The sequence below is a fragment of the Dendrobium catenatum genome, unplaced genomic scaffold (genome assembly GCF_001605985.2).
Source record: "Dendrobium catenatum unplaced genomic scaffold, ASM160598v2 fragScaff_scaffold_237, whole genome shotgun sequence".
In the NCBI taxonomy this organism is placed as follows: domain Eukaryota; kingdom Viridiplantae; phylum Streptophyta; class Magnoliopsida; order Asparagales; family Orchidaceae; genus Dendrobium; species Dendrobium catenatum.
In genome coordinates this window covers 128,663-150,411 of record NW_021318699.1, presented here as the reverse complement: position 1 = coordinate 150,411, position 21,749 = coordinate 128,663, and the positions used below count along the sequence as shown (strand labels likewise).

Sequence of the window (21,749 nt, the reverse complement as noted above, 5' to 3'; positions counted from 1 at the left end):
AAGACACTCGGTTTGACTATAAGTTTGCTGAAATCGGAGTTCAGGTGCTCCCGGATTTAATTTTTGAAGTTTCCAACTTGATTTTTGCCTCAAGATTCGTGCCCGATCAAGATAATTTTTGCATGACGTATCACAAATTATATTATTTTTCTAATTATAATTTATTGACAATAACTAAAATTAGAATTAATAAGTAACTTGTACTTAAAATACAAATTAAATTTAAAACACCAATTAAATTAAATTTTTAATAAACTAACCTCCTTAAATCTTAGATTACATTATCAAACCATTCCACATAATTTAATAGGATTTAACACTAATTATTTTGACAAACCGTTTTCAGGATTTAGACTTCGTTTTGGATAGTTTTTATTATTTCTCAAAGCAGTTTCTTAGCACAAAAAAATTTTAAAACTTAAATTTTTATATTAAAAAATTACTTTAAAAAGCAATAAAAAACTTATTCCAAACGTAGCCTTAATAAACCGATATTAATAGGATTTACTAAATCCTGCCAATGTTAAATCTTGCTTCTTACCTAACAGCCCCTAAAAATAATGATAATGTGTGGTTCACAAGAAACAAGCTCAATATGTGGAACCATATCAAGCATTTTAAATTAAGAAAACACCAAGGTATATTGCTTGATGATAAGCAGAACTGATATGCTTTAGCACTTATCCTGCTTTAGCTGTTTGTGCAGCCACTACTCTGACTTGTCATACTTATGCTTGTACCTTTTTAATCCTCACCTCTACTTTACAACTGCTTAATCAAACGGCTTAGGTTGAGTGAGTTTTGATATATCTTGTAACAGGGTTTTCGGTACAAGCAGTCAATGAAAAACACTCCCTGTTACCTATCTTCTTCTTCCTGTTTTTCTTATCTTTCCCTGCAGGTTCAAAGTTCAAGAGAAGCTCCAGCTGATTCAAGTCTTCACTTGACACGTTTTAAAAGCAAAATACCTAAATCAATCAATCTGGATTAGCCTATCTCCACCCGATCTCTAAAATCATGTAATCACATATCATTAATACTAGGTTTGTAAAATCCTCAGTACATCCTAAAATCAATTCATAATTATATTTTATGAATATTAATATGTGCTATGCATTCACATGTAGAATTAGATTGGTTTCTGACACATAAACTCTCCTTACATGCAATAAAATTAACCTAAATACACTACAAGAAAAATTGTTATTAGCGATCATCAAAATTGGTCACTAAAAATTATAATTTGGCGGCTAAAGCGAATAGCGACCAAAAATAATTGGGTCGCTGATTTGTCGAAGTAGCCTCGTCGCTGAGGCTTTTAGCCATTATTTTTTTGTTGTTGCTATATTAGTGGCCACTAATTAAAGTTGGTCGCTAAAATTGTACATATTAGCGACCATTTTCTTACTCTAATAAGTATTTATTGGGATGCTATTTAGTGATTATAATTTTTAATTTATTTGTTACATTTTTCCTATAGCTACCAAAATGAAAGTTGGTCACATAATAATCAACAAAATAAATCACACGCTATATATATGTTTTTTTTAATGATATTTAGTAAAATTTATTTCTTATCCAAATATTATGCATTGACTACAACATTGAAGATTAATCAATCACTCATTGATATTGTAGTATCTAATTATTATCATTAATTAGATATAGCTTTCATAATATAAAAAATAACAATAATTTTATTACATAGAGGTAACAAAATTAAAGAGAAACAATCATTTGTGCTTGAAGGAAAAGATGAGCATATGTCAATACTCATGAAATTTAGAACAAAATAAAGGAATATATTTACTTGAATGTTTTGTTCGGTTGATAATTTGTTATTATTGATCTTCTCTCTGTTATTCATCTTGTTATGCTCGATAGTCTTCAGCCAAGCCAGAGTTTTTACTCAATTACAATTTCCATAAACTGAACATGCTAACAGTTTGATTATTCAAACAAGTAACCAAGTATGACTCTTTATCAAGTACATTAAGTAACTGGTAGTTCAAACTTGAGAAGTCCATAAAAAGAGGCAACAAATTCTACAAAGACAAACAAAAAGAGACTTGAGAACATTTTAGTATCAAAACATACAAATAAATCAGATCTCTAATTATAATTTTCTTCATTTGCGAAGTCTATACCTACAAGAAGAAATTTATAATATTAGTTAAACAAATTTTTAATCTTATTAAGTCAACCTTAATGTGCTTGTTCTAAATACTTACCATCATCATTAGGGGGTTGCATGGCCATCTTTTCTACTACCATTTTTAACCAATTTATAATTTTTTTTTTAAGATTTAATGATCTTACTATGTTTCTCATATTTTTCTTGTATAACTTTTAAATTTGATTCAAGCTCGACCTCTCTCTAGGACAACACATTTGATCAGATAAATTTAGTTTTCTTTCATCGTCTTTGACCCAATCAAGGCCACGAATATGTGAAGATGTTTCACCTAAAACTTCTTCACAAATTATTGTCTCATCAACTATTTCTCCCTCGTCAATAATTTTCTAGTGAATTTCCATCATCTTGTTGCATGTTTTAAGAAAAATTAACCCATAAATGATGAAATATTACTAATAAAGATATTCTAATAAATTTCATTTATACTAGCATGTTTTGCCGAATAATATACATAAACCAATTTCTTTCCTTTGTCTGTAAACTCTTCATTGTATAATTTAATTTTGCTTAATTTACGCATCATAAGAAAATGTCTCACACATTAATCATTTTTAAAATTTAAACAATTAAAAAATTATAGATATATGATCATACATATGTGCTACGAGTGATTTGGTGTCCATGCGGTAAACGAACTTCAACATCGAACGTCTCTGACAGTTTGATTCCGATATTATTTTTATTGAAAAAAATTGATTCAACATAATATAACAAATAAAAAAATGAGTAGCGACAAACTTTGATATTCATCTGCTTGAAATTTAATCATTTTAACATTGATGTCTTTTATATATGTGTCAATCTCATTTTGGTCATATTATCTTAATAATTTTCATCTGCCGCTAGTAAGAACATAAGTAAATTAGCAAACCTATAGTTTCTTTTAAATTAAAGGCATACATTAAATATCTTTGGGTCAAAAATTATATAACCAAATTCAATTATCTGGTCTCTCAATAAGCTCTTTGTAAGGCTTTTTCCTTGCTAACATTCCACCTCCAAATTTTTTATACTGTACATAAGCCTTTGAGCAAAAATTAAAAAATCGCTTGCTCATTGTGTGCATCACGCAATCCTATACATGTTATTCTTCAATGGATAAATTAATATTTACCTAAAAAAGTTTTGCATGCAATCTTATTACCGAAAAAAAAAATATATCAAATAATTTCTTCAATATACTTTAGACAAACTTAATTTCACCTCTTCAAGATGCTGACAAACATAATAGGCAGATATGTACACTTGTATAAAATCCTTTATTGAAACCAAATCATCAGAAAACATGATATCTAGTAAGAATCAACAAATATTTAGCAAACATGTAGACGAATTGGGTAGATGAAACTAAAGTAGAAATATCAAAAAATAGCAAATCTGTTTGTACAAAAAATGTCTAAAAAAATCGTTAAATTGAGTATGTCTATAAGAACTAACAATTCACTCCAAATTTAAAAATATTAAACTAATCCAGAAAGGATCCCAAAGAATTGATCTCTCTTTCAGCTGCTGAATCTCAAACTTTCGAAATCAAAAAAGTCAATAGTAAGTTCACAATCCATCTCTTTGATTGGGTAGCATTAATCTTCAAATTCCCTTCAATCTTCTTCACTTGAATACAAGAAACTACTATGCATCTTGTAGTTCTAATGCTCTAAAGTAAAACTTTTGAAGCATAAAATTTGAAACACTTAAAAACTTTGATTTAAATGTCATGTAGTTAACTTAGCCTATGTTATGAGCAATATGAAAGAAAGCAAGGCAATGAAGAACCAACCAAAACATATTCATGTTAAACAATTACCATGCCACTAAAAGCTAGTTTTAAAACAAAGTCAGATTTGCAAAGGCATTTGCATAAGCTAAAAGTCGAAAATATGACATTATAGACAATAGAGTTAAATAAACATCGATTTCAACATCTTGACATTTGTTGTGATGTAAATAATTTAAAATTGTAAAAACTGAGTTCATAAAGTGAGTTTCAATGATGTTTGCTTATTGGACAGGAAATCCCTTTTACAAAATTGTTATAGTATTTTTTTGGACTACAATGAGCTTCATTTTTGCCCATCATCCTATTAAATCTTATTAGTTTATTACCATTATGAAAAAAAAATAATATTCTCCAAATAATTGATGGCATAGGTTCAATATCACCTTTGGAGCTATTTTTCAGGAATTGATTTTAGGAAGGGCTCAACATGTCTGTTCACTATAATAAACTTGAATCATTTACTAGCATTTATGAGATAATTGAAAGTGAAACAGTGACATTATAGTTTTTATGGTTTGTACGAGTCGAAGATAAGGGTAATGAGGGATTGACCAAGGGATTATATAAATAAGTTTGATGTGGGGAAGGGTTATGGGTAGAAGTGGAGGGAAAGTAGATGAAAGTAGGAATGTTTATTGGGTGAAAACCTAAAGTAACACTTACGGTTTGGAGTGATTCCCAACCATAAGAGGACTTTTCTTTGGTTCTTTTGTTGTGTAATGATGGAGAAGATGAAAGAGATTGTTGGAGAAGTTAGAAGACGTGATATATTAAAATATATATAAAAAATACCATGATCAACCTACAATAAAATAGTTTTATTTGCTGTCTCATTATTAGAGTCAAGAGGAACCATCTCATTATTAGAGTCAAGAGGACAGTAAGATCAAAATTTAGAATGTAAGTATTAACATGGCCTTTAGAGCTTATAAGACATAAATATTTGCGTTGGGCGGTCTCCATTTGAGGGCGAGAAATGAGCGAAAGGAAAAACGAAGGCCGTGCACAAGGTCGTGTCACGAGTTGTGAGAGAGACACAGAGGAAAAAGAAGCAGATCGTTTGGGTCGAGGGCTAAAATTTACACCATATTGTTTAAAATAACTTCATTCCATCTAATTCAAGCGAGTTTCAAATTCGATCATTTTAATATAATTTCAGCTAAAATTACTCGAGTTTCTTTAAAATAAAGTTTCAAATATTTACTCAAAGAATTCAATTAAAACTTATGTATTGTTTTAATGAAATTTAGTAAAAATATTGAAAAAAAGGAAATGCATTGATTTCATAGGACAACATACTTTCAAATATATGTAAATAAACATAAAGAATGTAATTGTATATGCAAAGTTTTGCTCTAATAGTATTTGTATGCAACGATAAAACTTTGACAATTTAATTATTTGCTTGGTAAGGAAGCCTCTCTTTCTACTTTACTTGATGGTGATTGGATAAAGAAATATATAACATTTTATTTTTGTGTGTGTGTGTGTTTGGGGGGGGTTATTGATATCTTACCATTTGTTCTATAAAACTTCTATAATGGCACATCTCTATTTGGATCTGCTTTTTTTTTCACTAGAAACTACAAAAAAATAAAATGAACATTTTTTCAATATTAAATAAAAAAATCATTTATATTGATTATAATTATTAAATTAGAACAAACAATAAGTAATAATACCTGTGATAGTTTCCTCATTCTTTAGTGTTGATGGATGAGGTAAACCTGAGCTATAAGATGTTGGAGATGCTTCTCCTGTAATCTCCTTCAATTGATACATGTAAATAGTTAGACATAAGAGTATCTATTACAAAAGAAATTGTATTTATCAAAGGATAGAGTTTAAGCTTGTAGGAGCGAAAAATATTAAAAGGAATTTAATCTAATAAGTTAGAAAAATACTAACTTATCATTATTAGTAGTAGAAACATGTGAAGAATCATTTTTTAATATAGATTGCACATTATTACTAGTTAACGGTGGCAACAAATGTGAGAAATTTGTAATTATTCTAGAGCTTATCTATTTTCCCAGAGCCAAGAGGTGATTTACTGTAAAGTGAAACAACAACAAAAAATTTATCGAAAAGTTAAGATACCATTTTATTATGATATATGAAACAAATAAGTTGAAAGAACAACCTAGTCTTTATCACTATCCATATTGATATGTACATTACCATCATCTTTAGTACAATATTCAGCTAATGTTATATCATATTCCTTTTCTTCATCTTCATTACATATAAAATCAGTAGTCTGAGTTGGTTGTACATGCACATTTTTTACATAATCTAAAATTTGTGGCTCTAAATATTCCCTATGTAAGGAGCCAATCTCACCAAAATCATTTTGAAAGTTCATATCATTTTGCTCATCTTATTGATAAGCCATATTTTCAGTTAGCTGATTAGTGTTAAGTTAATATTCATTCAAGTAATTTATGAGGATTTGATCAAATAAATGCCTATGGTATACTTTCCCTACAACATGCCAATCACCTCTTAACTTTGTATCTTAAACATAAAATACTTGAATAACTTGACATGCTAATACATGATCATTATCATACCAAGTTTTACTTATATTTATAGATGTGAAATCATTGTCAATTACAATGGGCTTTTTATGCTCAAGATCAAATCATTTACACTTGAATAATACTACATGATTTCCATCAATATAGCTCAAATCAACTACGTCAATTAAAACCCCATAGAAATTAATACTTTCATCTTTATGAGAATCCTAAATTGATACAACACTATTTTGGGTTACCCTCCGAATGTCACATTAGTTGACTAGAAACTTAACTCCATTAACAATGCACCTTGAATATACATTGATATGAATATCTAGACCCATTGCTAAAGAATAAAGATATTCATTACCTTCTGGTGATCCATGAAGATTCATGCTCTTCATCTAGAAGCAAGTTAGTAATGAATTTTTGTGAAATTGTAAACATAAGAAAAAAAATTATAAATATAAACAATAAACAAAATTAGGAAATTGAGTATCCCGCTCTTTGTTCAAACTGTAATGAAAACTATTCTCTTTTACTTTGTTGTCACATTTTGAATAATTGAATCTTCTTTTCTTAGCTCATTCTCATGTTCACTAACACATATTTTTTTTATGAAATTTAATTGTAGGTCAATAAAATTTTTTTTAATAAAATTTAATATCATCAGCATTTTTGTTAATTACATACTTAAGGTATGGCTTTAGCTCTTTGCAATTTGTAAGAATATACCATTGAACTAAATTGTACTCACTCCAAGATAATGTAGTGAAGAGTGGTTGATCAAATGGATGAATACTTCATGAGAAAATTAAAGTTGATTTTCATGCAAATGAACATCATCATTATATTCTTTATCTTGATTATTTTTACTCTTTATGCCACGGATGTCTATAGAACAAAATGTTAATGCCTCATTAACAATATAAGCTCTTACAATTGGTCCTTTAGGGTGAGCTTTGTTCCTAACATTCCCTTTATGAACACTTTGATTTTTAGCATGTAAAAAAAAATTAATCAAAATTTTTGCAAATAATTAATAAAAATATATAAAAAGTAAAAGTTGCTAGCAGAAGAACTAACATTTCAATTCAATACATCCACCTATATTGAACAGGTCCAGCAAGTCTAGCCTCATGCGACAAATGAACAACAAAGTGAACCATTATAACAAAGAAATTAGGTGGAATATCATTTTAAGTCGACAAGTTGTACTGATGATCATATCTTCTAATTTCTCCAATAAATCCAATCGTAATATCTTAGCACATAATATCCTAAAAAATCTTGACAAATCACTTAAAAGGATTATGCACATCCTTATTGAAATATCCACACGATCCTAAATGAAGGATTCGTTGCAACAGAACACGATAGTTATGGCTTTTAGCCGCATATGCTTACCATTTTGAATATGTACTAATCTAGATATATTTGTTGTATAACCTTCTAATATTTTTATCTTGTTTATGCAAATGTAGCTCATGTCTTATGTCCATATCTTATATATCCAAACGAACTTTCTTTGTAACTTTTTCATTCCTTCTATATTTAACAAGGTTCCCAAAATGTTGGCACAAATATTCTTTTTAATATGTATTACATAAAGATTATGATGTAACGTGAGACTTATCCAATAAGGCAACTCAAAAAATAAACCTTTTTGTCTAAGTTGATTCATGAAGGTTATATTTTCTTTTTTTGAAGCTAGGATATTTTCTAAACTTCACATCCTTATTTCATCTCGTGATAAAACTTGAGGTCTCACTCTAACTTCATGCTTGCCATTAAACTTCCTACTTTTTCTCCATTTGTGCTCTTTAGGCAAAAAGCATTTGTGACCCATGTAATAAATTTTATTCACAAATATTGTAAAGAAGTTTCACTGTCACATATTGGGCAAGCCTTATAACCATGTACATTATGACCTGAAAATATATCATATGTTGGAAAATCATTTTTAGTACATAGAAGGCAGCATGAATTTAAAATATTAATATTGATATCTTACCATTTGTTCTATAAAACTCCTCTAATGCCACATCTCTATTTGGATCTGCTTTTTTTTCACTAGAAACTACAAAAAATAAAATGAACATTATTTTCTTGTAAAAGTTGCTAGCAGAAGAACTAACATTTCAATTCAATACATCCACCTATACTGAACAGGTCCAGCAAGTCTAGCCTCATGCGACAAACGAACAGCTAAGTGAACCATTATAACAAACAAATTAGGTGGAATATCATTTTAAGTCGACAAGTTGTACTGATGATCATATCTTCTAATTTCTCCAATAAATCCAATCGTAATATCTTAGCACATAATATCCTAAAAAATCTTGACAAATCACTTAAAGGATTATGCACATCCTTATTGAAATATCCACACCATCCTAAATGAAGGATTCGTTGCAACAGAACATGACAGTTATGGATTTTTAGCCGAATATGACATATGTAAGTATTCATACTTACATATTCATAAGTTTTGATACTATTCATCCATAAGTCATTTAATTCTTCTATAGGGGGCTTTAAATACATGTCTATGTCTTTCCCAGGAACAGCTGGACTAGGAATTAATAGTGTCATAAATATAAACTTATATGACATGACATATTATTCCAAGGAGGTAAATTATATGGCATAAGAATGATGGGTAACATGCTATAAGAAGTATTCATATTACCAAAAGGATTGGATCCATATGAAGCTAATTCAAGGCGTATATTATGAGAATCTTCTACAAACTAAGGAAAGCTAATATCAAATTCCTTTCAAACTTTAGAATCAACTGTATGTCTTGATATATTTTCATCCCCAAACTAATTTTCTTTATGCCACCTCATTTCATGAGTAGTTTTTCTTGACATAGTAACCGTTGTAATCGAGATTTAATGAGAAAATAGCGTAGAATTTTATGAAGAATTTTCTTTCCTTTTATATCATTAACTTTCCATCTTGATTCCATGCACTCAAGATCTTATTCTTTATTCTTATAATGTTTTTAAAATAAAGCACTATCATTTTTACAAGCATGAATCTTTTCACATCTCAATCCAAGGTCTGATACAATCTTTTCTGATTCATAATATGAAGACAGAAGTGTTTCACCCTTTTGCAAGATATATTTTATGAATTCAAATATCAAGTTGAATGATTGATTTGTCCAATGATTAAATATTTTAATGTGCAGTAGCTTTACCAGAGCAGACAACATAGATAAATCTAAACCAAGATATAAATCTGTTGTGCATCCTTCAGTAGTATATCAAATATAATTATTTCATCTTTGTTGATAATATTATCAAGTTTCTCATTTGGTGAAATGTTGGGACAAGAGTTCATAAAAGTTTCCCTATACATATCCTCTAAGATTTCTTGCATCTCATCAACCTTTTCATTTGCATTATTAAGATCATTCACGTCTTTTCTGCCTAAATCCGCATCATTGAAAGCTTGAGAGGTTTCCTCATGATATGTTCACTCAATGTATGATGTTTGCATTCCATTAATTAGTAAATGATTCTCAACCATACTATAAGTGTGAAAAAAGATATTTGCATAGTATCGACATGGGAACCAAATCTTCTCCTTTGAGGATAATTTTTATGGGCAAATTTAATAAATGAAGTTAACTCTATCCTTATATTATCGCAAACGTCTATTGTTGAGATTAATCCAATTTTTATCCATTGCTTTGACCTAATAAACTATCAATAAAAAATAATTATTACATAACTAATCTTCTATCCCTTTTAAAAAATTATTCAAATTTAGCTAAATATTCATAAATGATATACTTCAAATCATATCTAATTTGAAACTTTTTTTGTTAAGACAACAAAAAATTCAACGTCAATGGAAAAATATCAAGTTTGAAGAAGATAATAAAAGTTCATTGCTAACAATGTTGATAATATCTCTATTGCATCTAAAATTTGGATGATATTTCAGTATTTTGGGAATTAATGTCAAATATCGAAAGGAAAAAGTCTATCAAATCAAACATCAAAATTTTAGACAATCTTATTATGATTTTCGATTGACTTTGAAATTTAGACAATCTTTGTTCAACATAAGAATGTAAGAAAAATATAATTAACCTGCTACTATTATTTGGAAGATGGTAGATATCTAGTACAACAAATTAGCCGAGTTCAGCCCGATTTCGAACAATCTATAAACACATTTTTTATTAAAAAAACTGCTAACAAATTAAATGGTCCATGGTCTTTGGCATCAAGCTCAAGTCCTCAACTAGTCTGAAAGAGAATAAAGATCTAATATTCATGAAATATCAAAAGAAAAAAAGTCTATCTTAATTAATATTTGTATGTACCTATTTGGTTAATATTGACGCTCACCTTAGGGCTGTCAAAATCGGGTCACGGGTCGGGTTCGGGTCCAACCCGAAACTGACCCGGTACTATTCAACCCGACCGGTTTTTGCAAACGGGTCGGTTTATCGGACCCGAACTCGACCCGCTTCTAGTTCGGGTCAACCCGAACCCGACCCTCCAATTAAGTCCCCTTCGTCGCTGTTCGACTTCACTAGTTCGCTCAGCTTCTTGGACGACGTTCTATTCTCCTCGGATTAGAAATTACAACATTTTAATCGGAAGCGAAGCAAGGACGGGAGTTCGTCGCTGCCTCGCCAAGCTGTTGGGTATAGCGATTTTTAAGAAGAATTTGACCGAAATCCAGCCAAACAATTTTCTTGCAGTTTGATATAGCAGTTTTCATGAAATTTTATGAAAGAAGGCAAAGAACAACGGATAAAACAGTTCCAAACGAAATATAAATCCTACAAAATGACAAATCTCTTTACAAACTTTGCTTCTATGTTTTTGCCTTGAATTCCAAATTTATAAAATCCAAAAGTCCAGCCGATTTACAGTATTTAGGAGAAGAAGTGCACCAAAACAGAAAGATTGTTACCTTCCTTCAACCCTTTCTATTCGACATCGTTGGAGAAGGTGAAGAAGACAAGTTCACAAGGAAAAGCAAACCCTAGCCAGGACAAAGGCTCTGGGAAAATCATAGAGAAAAATTAAAGATGATAAAATTTTAGAAACATAAAGGTAATACCATTTTCCGATGAACAATTGCTTCAGCCTTCGGACTTCAGAATCTATAAAACCCTCATAGTTATAGGCTTATAGAACCGAACAGGGGCACATCTCACCTCAGAAAGCCGAGCTGCAAATGAGTGCAACGAAACTGTGAAGGTAGCTTTCTCTGTTTCGTGCGCTCAGAGGCGTCTAGGGTTCACTTCTTTATCTTCTCTTTTTCGTCGTTGTTCTTCGGCTTCGCTCCACGGAGGACATTCCCTTCGAATTAGATTGGAAGTTACAACATTTTGATCGGAAACAACGACGGGAGTTCGTTCACTGTGAAGTAACCACGAATGGCCAAATCCCCTAAATACGCTAAACTACAGTATTCCAGGTCAGAACCGGGTCAAATCCGGGTTTCCGGGTCAACCCGAACCCGACCCGTTTCGGATTTGAGTTGACCCGAATCCGAAATTTTTGTGTCGGGTTCGAGTCGGGTTTTTGGGTCGTGTCAAATATTGACACCCCTAGCTCACCTTATGGTTTTTTTTCAATTCAAAAACTTCTTGTAACTCTTAACCTATATTTCATTGGTTATCCAATCATTCCTATTATAAGCATAGGCTATTGTCGACATTCCTATGAGTACAACTGTAACCTCTTAAAGCAACTATAACAATAAATAATGTTGAATTATACCATGAAATTGAGGGGCAATCAATCTATAAAGGAGATCATAAAAGTTTTTGAAATGAGAAAGTGGAAAACGGTATTAGAGATAACTTGATAGGGAGAAACTAATGGAGGTGAGTTTGTGGGATTGCTTGAATAATGTTGAGGGAGGGAACTCATGTTAGTGCATGAAGGATAGAGGTAGAGTCGTGGTTGCTAAACAGAGAGTTGGTTAAGCGGTTGGAGTGTCTTTGCTAAAAAGCAAAACCGAGGAAAAACTTAGTAGCTAGCAAAATCGAGAGCCAGCCTGTGTGTGTGAGACGGTGAGATCACAAGCGTCATAAGCATAGGTTTTGCTAATGTATAGTTTTTTCTAAAATAATTGGTTGTTAAAATTTAAATAATTTATATTGTAATATATTTTATAAATAAATTATTAGATCTCTCATCTTAGATTTGTGCATATTAATTTGAATTCATCATTTGATCTGTTAAAATTATAAATCATATTTTATATTTATAAAATAAGCTGTATAAAAATTTAACTTTTTTTATATCATATTTTTATTATTTGAAACTAGATTTTATAGCGTATGTTTTTATTTTGAAATAAAAGAATGAATCAATAGTATTTTTATTTAAATAAAATATAAATTATTAATTTATATAAAAAAATATCAAACACAAACTTTTAAATAAAATAAGCCCTAAGTATGATAAAACATCTCTCTTATAAAATAATACAAAATAATTTTGCTTAATATAAATATTTTGTAGAAATTGAATGATTAATCAATTACATCATTTTAAGCATTTTTGCAAATAAATCATCCATACTTTAATCTAAATTTTATTTAAGAATAATTATCATTATATAAAAGGTAAATGATATTTTTTAAATATATTATATATTCAAGTAAAAAAATCATTAGTCACTAAAATAACACACAACACACACACACACACACACACACACACACACACACACACACACACACACACACACACATATATATATATATGAAAAACAATTATCTAGTCTTTTAGCAATAAAATTAGCAGCCTTTTTTTGTAGCTAATATCAAGCTTTCTAATTATTTAAAGTTCTTACTTACTTTTGGTAGCAAAAAGATATTTTATGCGGCCAAATTTTTTATTTTTTTTTGCTATTGACCCCTTTTTTTTGTTGCTATTGACGCATTTTCATGTAGTGATATATGTGCATGATTTTTAGTATACCCCAAGCTTGTCCTATATGTTTAGCCTGATATAGTCTTCTTTAATATTTTATATGTTATAATATGAATAATAATTATTAGGTTAACATTAGTCTTCATGTTTACATGAATGAATTATAGAAATAATAATATAAGGTTGAATGCCCAAAAAGTTTCCAAGAAACTTAGAACATGGGCTAGCTTGTCCCAATTTAACACGGTACGATCTGTTTATATGTGAGTCATATTAGATTGGGTTGTGAATGTGATATATGTTGTTTAAGATTTAGGTATAATTACCCGTTAATGATTTTTAACTTTAAGTTTATAGTGATTATAAGTATTAAAATATTGAAGGAGATAAAAATAACCAAGGCTTGAGATGTGAGGAGTGAAAAACCAAGTTTCAGAATTTTCCCCTGCGGGTGCTCCGACGTTTGTCTTGACGGTGCCTCGGATGGAGCTATTCGAAAAATGAAAAAAAAAAAAATGGTCGTGCGCAATAGCATCGTGTAGCACTATTGCAGCACTGGGTCTAGACCTAAGAGAATATGGAAGATTCTTTATGGGTGTTGCGATGTTGGGATTTCATGCATCGCAACACTAAATTAGTATTTTTAAAAAATATTTAAATATATCATTCCATTTTGAAACCCTATTCATTCACCCCCCTTGCCAGAGAAGAAATTTTAGGAAGGAAAGAGAAGGAAATGGAAGTGGTTTACTTGCCAAACTTTAGAAATTGTCATTCTAGCTAGTTGAAAAAATTAATTATTGGGCTCGGGGTAGGGAACTCATACCCTATTTATGATTCAAGTTCTCAAGTTTTTATAGAATATATGTTTTTAAATATATTTTTCTTGAGTTTGTTATGTATTAATTTCTGACGATACTAAAAAATGGTGGCATATCTGAAAGTTAGTATAGTAAATAAAGTCATTTTACATGTCCTCTATGAAATTGGTGAAGCTCTAAACATTTTGTATATGCACTTGAAATTTTAGGCTTTTGATAAATTTGACATTTATTTATATACATGCATTGAATTTCTTAGTTATATATTGCATTTGCTTTATTATACATTTCATGATATTCTAGAGCTATATTCTGAAGAAAAATAAGTATACTCTAAAACTCTCTAATTGGGTGCAATGTAGATATATATCTATGTTGGATTACTATATTCTATTCTGGTTCTAAGATGGATATGCTCTATTTTGACTATACTCTGCACCTACTTCAGGAAGGTGGAAGGTTGAAGGTGGAAGTTAGGAGTTATAAGTGGGCACTAAGATATACATTATGCATTCATTTTTATACGAAAGGTAGTATACAAAAACTGTAAAGTAAATGATACTTTTGTTATATTAATTTTTTCATTTTGAACTACGAATTGAACTTTATTATAGGGAAAAAATATAGCCTGCTGATTTTCATACTCACCCTGTTGTTTATAATATTTCAAGCAAAAGTAAGAGTTCTGCTAAGTAGCCTGAGTTTGATAGGAAGCATGAGGTCTAATTGTGGAAATGTAAACATACTTTTATAGTTCATATTATATTTTAGTTTTGTTACAATCATTGTAATCACGACTATTGTAATTTTATTATTTTGAAAGAAATATCCTCATATATAGTCTCTAGATGTGTATTCTTTATGGTTTTGGGGCGATGAGCTGACTCCGGTGAATTGATAAATTATTAGAATATTAGCATGCAAATAGGCAAAAAAAGGCTTTAATTCATTCTTCAGGTCTTAGGGCATTACAATGTGGTATTAGAGTATCAGTTGGGAGGAATTTAATCATTACCATAGTTGTAGGAAATAATTTGTAAGGATAAAATAAGAGATATTATATAGTTAATATTAATTTCTATATGATTGTGTAAGTCATTAAGGTCGTTATTGAATCCCTTTTTTAAAATAGTTTGAAGTGTTGCTGTAAATGGATCCTCAAGATCCTGAAATAGTTGATGGGCAAAGTTCTAGAGCTGCTACGATCCATAGTACAACAGAAGCAGTAGCACTAGATTCAATGATGCAGTTTGCTAGGCTAGTAGCATAGTTGATGGGAGAAGCCTAGAGAGAAATGTTAGGTGTGAAGGGGGGTGAGAGAGACCATCAATTGTAGCTATTTTAGAGAGGAGAAATTTTATAAAGAAGCATGATAAGCATTAAAATTGGTAGGAGCATTAATTAATAAAAATTTAAATATGAGCAAATACGCTAAATTAAACGACGCATTTAAAAATGCTCCAAATTATTTAGTGCAATGAGAATATGCCAAATAATTTGGTGCATTATATTGCGTAGAGAGAGAGAGAGAGAGAGTATAATATATGGTTCTGTGTTTTATAGATTGAAACCTCTCTGATTTCGAGGAGCCATAGATCCTTCGGCTATTGATGATTTGTTGTTGAGGCTGGAGAAATTCTTTGATAATATGTAGCATCGTGTAATTTATTTGTACTCTTATGTACCATCATGTTCAATACTTTTATAATATAAAAAGTAGGTATTATCAATTATAAATTCTTTATTATTATATATATATATATTTAATTTTTATATGAACAAATAGTTAAAAAATAAAAAAAAATTTAATATATATTTTTTTAAATCACCTATATCGATTATGAAGACTTTCTAGAAAATATACTTAATCCAGCCATGCTCTATAGACTTTACTTATTTTGAAAAAAAAAAGATTAAATGAAAAAAAATAATATTTACATACCAAAATTGTCAATTGTACATTCCCCTCTAAACAAGATTTAGGTCAAGATTGAGGGAATCATCCGACGTGTATTGCATTCACACCTGCGTCATGCACATAGACCGCTATACCCTCAAGAATTCAATCGGTCTCCACTCATTACCTGACAAAGTTTGAGGGCATATGAGTAAATACATGGTTTAAACAAAAAGTTCGTAATGCCCACCTAAACTGCAAATCGTCTCCAACTCTTAATCCCACCCGTCCAATCCACGAAAATCATGACCGTCGGAGCAACATATGGACGGCCTACATTAAATTTTGATAATTCCCTTAGGGCGTCCAGCGCTATATATAGATGTATAAGGTAAGGCACGGAACAGCGGGAGAGGAGCGTGGTTTGGTCGTGGCGCTGTGTTGTTTGAGCGTGTTTTTATCCTCTCAAAGGTAGGGTTTAACGGGTTCCATGACCCCTCCTTTAGCTTTTTCAACTAACGATCAAACGATTCGATCACACAGCTTGTAGTTGATCAGTAGATCGAGAATGGCGAAGTCGTATCCCACCGTGAGCGCCGAGTACGAGCAGGCTTTGCAAAAAAGCAAGAGGAAGCTCCGGGGCCTTATTGCTGAGAAGAATTGCGCTCCGATCATGCTCCGTCTGGCGTAGGATCTCCATATCTTTATCGTCCACTGGTTTTTATGAATTTTTTCTTCTCATCTTAAATTCGTTTTGGAAATGCTGTTCAGATGGCATTCGGCTGGGACTTATGATGTGGCGACGAAAACTGGTGGCCCATTTGGAACGATGAGGCACAAGGAAGAGTTAAGTCATGGGGCCAACAACGGGCTCGATATTGCGATCAGGTTGTTGGAGCCGATCAAGGAGCAGTTTCCCATTCTCTCCTATGCTGATTTTTACCAGGTTTGTTTCTATGAAGAAATTAGATTTTGTTGACAGCGCTGTTTCTTTTGTGGCAGCTTTAAATTATTATGTTCAGTTGGTTAGAGGTCTAAAGTTTTGCTATTGATTTCAGTTGGCCGGTGTTATCGCTGTTGAGGTTACGGGAGGGCCTGAAATCCCTTTTCACCCTGGCAGGAAGGTACATGCTGATTCTTGTCTTTCTATTTAATGGTTTTTATTGAATAATGCTAAAAATATCGAAATTTTTTGAGATTTTGTTTGTTTGTTTGTTTGTTGTGCTTTCGTGATATGTTCTACAATAAAGGAAGGCGGGATTCATTTCCTCCTCGGCATATAATAATGATGAAAATTTGAAAATTCCTGGGTTTCTTTTGGATGTGATATATTTTTCTTACCACATGTGATCCTTATATAAGTAGATATACTCCTTATATGGAGAGATGGTTAAAGGTCTGCCCGAGCATTTTACTAATGGTATATTTATAAGTTTATATTGCTTTGTTAAATGGGTGGCAGGTTTACATGTCTTTGCATATCAATCATATTAATCACATTTAGTTTGGAATGCTATTTAGGGTCCAATTTATCCGTTGCATATGGAGGAATGTTGGATTGAGGGTTATTGAATGAGGGAATTGATCAACAAACATAGACAATTGACAAATTGTAGGGAAAATTCTTTTTTTTTGGCTATTAAATTATGTTTAGAGAATGTTTGTAAAAAAATGAAGAAGTCCTTTATATAGATCATTTAAACATATTAATATGAGTACTATTTTCCTCCATGAGGGCTCACCTTAGTCATACTAGATGTATGTATTTTTATGTATTTATCATTGTCAACCTATTTGATATAACATGACATTTCTTAAGCAGATTGCATTTTCATTTTTTTTAAATTTAAATGCATGTATCAATTCTTATAAACATATTACTCAATATTGTGTAGCAACTGTAATATGCAAATACAAGATTTCCAAGTTCTTAATGACAACAATTAAATCAAATGTTTGTATACTCATAATTCTTCAAGGTGTGTTACTCATAATCTAAATTTAATATGTAATCATTTAATTATGAAGAGTAGGACATAGACATGTGTTTTATAACGTGAAAACTTTACAGTGCTTTGCTCTCATGCAAATTTAAATAGTTATAAATTTACATACAAAATACTAAAGCATACATGCTTCCTGAATTATAATTCGACTATAATACATAATAGATGATTGACCACTAGATAAACTTTCTTGTTATTGTCATATCAAACTTTATTCTTCTATAAACAATCTATGAAATACAAATTTTTAATTTATATAATTCTTTAATTTCTCAATCCAAATTTAAACAAAAATTCTCAAACTAAAATTTTATTGCAAAATCATTTCCCTTCATACAAGTCTTGAAGTATATCAACTATGATTCTGACAAAACATAAAATTTTATAAAAATAGTTTCAATCATTTATCAAGAGGTGTGAAAATTGTATATGAAAATTTTGGACTCATGATATTTTTGCTTTTAAAAAAATTATGATTATTATAGTTAAGTCGGTAGATTTTATCACCAATCTATTCTATTGGGTCTGATGCCATAATGTGTTGGTATTAGGCTCAATTGACTCAGTCGTACTTACCTCTCATATTTTATGCTCGAATAGGAGGCCATCTTGGTGACAAAAAAGTGTTTTTAGAACAAAGCGTTGTTCAAAAGAGGAGAATTAAATACCATGCATATGACATTGTGTTACACCATGAGTTCCATCTTTTGAACCCTTGTTGGGACAAAATGTTACATGGTGGGGGCCATCATTAGCATCCTATTCGCTTGGTGAATGATTTTGCATCATATACAATGATCTTTACAAGGTGAATTGTTAGTGGTTTTGGTGTATTGAGATGATATTTTAACAACTCTTGAGGTCGATAGTTAGTACTAAAGACGTCATGAGATGACTTTGTTGGCTCGTCTACCTAAAGCAATATGTAATGAAATAAAGTAAAGAGATTTACAAATCACGTCACTAATATCTATAATTTAAAATTCATTAAAAGGTGTCATTAAAAACCTTAAATTGGTTCTCTATTTGTGGGGCCATATATAATGCAATCTATAATGCACCGACACTCCATTTTAAGAGGCAATGCAGTGTCGGACACGTGTCGGACACGAACACACGTTCGACACGGCACGGACATGTGTCCGACACGTTTTGGGTGTGTCCGGGTAAAAAAAAAAACTTACGTCGGACACGCGTGTCCGGCTATTTCATATTTTAAATAAAAAAAAAGAAAAAAAAAACACCTAATAAGCCGGTTCACAGGAAATAGCCCTAATCCCGCGTTTCATTCATTTGAGCGATATCGAGAGAGTCGCGCAGTCGAGGCTCCAGCCTGCACCGTTGAGAGGAGTCACCTTCAGCTTCCGGCCGTCCCGAGCAGGCGAGGTTCCGACCGTCCCGACCAGGCAAGCTTCCGGCCGTCCCGAGCAGGCGAGCTTCCGACCGTCCGAGCAGGCGAGCTTCTGGCCGTCTCGAGCAGAGGAGTCGCGCAGCCGATCGAGGCTCCAGCCCGCACCGTCGCCTTCAGCTTCTGGCTGTCCCGAGTAGGCGAGCTTCTGGCCGTCCCGAGCAGCCGATCCAGATTCCGGATCTAGTTTTTTCTGCCATTCGTCATTCGTCATTTCTCTGTAAGTTTGACCTAGAATTTTTTTTTTGCCATTTGTCATTTCTTTCAATTTTTTCTCATTTATCATATGGATTTGTGTTCACAAGAGCATGTTGATTTTTTCTGAAATTACTTTGATTGTTTTGGGTTTTGGAAAAAAAACCTAAATCAAACCCTAGTTTATAGGATATGCGATTATTCTTGTTTTACCTAAATTAAACCCTAGGTTGTAGATTGTTCAGTTGGCTATTGATCTATTTTAGACCATCTAATCACTTTGTTTGTCAATTAAGAACAAATCCCAACTCCTCACATTGTGTATTATGTTATTCCTTTCACGTCATAAATTGAAACAAACTACTTCGATCTGCTAGAAATATGACATAATTTAACAAATATCATTGAAACAAACAATCTCATTAGTTCTTGTTTTTCAACCCCTTATATAACACTTATAAGGTGCATTATAAACCAAATTGTAAAGTTAGACATGAAAATGGTCTAATTTTCTTTTTATTTGGTCAAACAAATTAATGCATTCCTCTCAATAAACTTTATTTACCCATTTCATGTCTTATGATAATTACCATATGAATTTGATAACTTCCTTTTCTTCCTTCATCTTAAGAACATCAGATCATTCCTTCTGTTTGGTCTACTAGTAGTCTAGCAGTCTGAATTTGTTATATTTGATTTTTTCTTAATATGAGCTGAAGATATCATCCTTCTTCTTGGTCAAGTATCATCCTCTTCTTGTTGTGAGAGAAATTGGAGCACATGCTCATTTATTCAATCAATAAAAATGAATAAAATAACTCCACAACGAGCTGCGTCTTCTATCAAGGAAAACCCCACTTTATATGACAGGTGATAACAAGATGTGGGATATTGTTGGAGATGAGTTCGAGTGCCTTGATGATATGAGATTATTGGAGGTTGTAAATCTTTCTTTAGATGAACCAGAGTTGAAAGAAATGATATTCAATGATGATGATATTGAAGGCCAAAGACCAACCTCTGAATCTAATTCTATCATTCACTCTATTGAGTAGTTGAACTTTCATGTTGTACTAAATGGTTTTTTGGTTATATTTTTGTGGTTGTACTAGACATTTTGTACTAAACATCTTTATGTTACAAGCTAAACAAGTTATCATGACTTTGATTTAATATTACTTGCCATTTTTAATATAATATTACCTTCATTTCTATATATTATATTAAAAATTATTATGCCGTGTCCACGCCGCACCCGTGTCCTATATTTTTAAAAAATGCCGTGTCCGTGTCGCCATGTCCGTGTCCGTGCATCTTAGAATGCAATTGAAATAAAATAAAATATCCTTGAAAATTTTGTTGGGTAAAATCTAACAAACTTCTGCACATATGCTCTATTGTTGATGGCTACCATACACTCGGCTACATATAGTAATGGACTTGCTCTTCTTTAGCTATTTTTTGCAATATATTATGCCAACTAGAGACCAAAATATGTAGTAATTATGAAAAATACTTAGTAGAAGATATGCTACAATAATTATAGTCATTTTGATATACATGAAATAAGATTTTAGGATAAGGAAAAAATATTAAATAATGAAACAGGGTAACATTATGGTTGTTGGCTTTGATAGTTATGTTAGCATCATGTTTCTCAACAACGAATGGTGTTGACAAGCATGCTGCGCTCAAGGTTTTAAAAGGCGAAATTGGGAATCGAGACGTTTTTTCTAAGCGAGGCGAGGCGTAAGCCTCAAAACGATTAAAATAAATTAATTTAAAATTATAAATAATGACAAAAAATAACATAATATTATGTCAACTATGAATTTGAAGATTTATTTTAAGATAATATTACTGGAATACAAGATTTAAAATAAACTCACTTAAAAATAAAACATCTAATTAGGATCAAGACCCAAAGCAGGCTCATCATCACTTTGATTGTCTTTAGAAGAATCTTCATAATTAATGTCAAAATCATCCTCCAACTTTTCTTC

The 21,749-nt window shown here is 31.2% G+C and overlaps 1 protein-coding gene and 1 long non-coding RNA gene across 3 annotated transcripts in view; one reads left to right on the top strand and one right to left on the bottom strand.

Moving 5' to 3' along the window:
- Window positions 1-5,476: 5,476 nt before the first annotated feature.
- Window positions 5,477-11,891, bottom strand: LOC114579234. Its single transcript, XR_003700141.1, has 3 exons — window positions 11,441-11,891; window positions 5,657-5,741; window positions 5,477-5,557 (listed from the first exon to the last, which is right to left on the bottom strand). It is a non-coding gene; the product is annotated as an uncharacterized LOC114579234 (long non-coding RNA).
- Window positions 11,892-16,516: 4,625 nt separating this feature from the next.
- Window positions 16,517-21,749, top strand: part of LOC110107707 (L-ascorbate peroxidase, cytosolic) — a 14,812-nt gene continuing 9,579 nt past the window's right edge. The window contains exons 1-4 of one of the 2 annotated variants that reach the window (XM_020838047.2): window positions 16,517-16,608; window positions 16,681-16,824; window positions 16,909-17,083; window positions 17,196-17,261. In XM_020838047.2, coding sequence (XP_020693706.1) covers window positions 16,706-16,824; window positions 16,909-17,083; window positions 17,196-17,261 — 360 coding nt within the window. In that variant the 5' untranslated portion in view covers window positions 16,517-16,608; window positions 16,681-16,705. The remainder of the gene's footprint in view (window positions 16,609-16,680; window positions 16,825-16,908; window positions 17,084-17,195; window positions 17,262-21,749) is intronic. The other variant, XM_020838049.2, reaches the window with a different exon arrangement.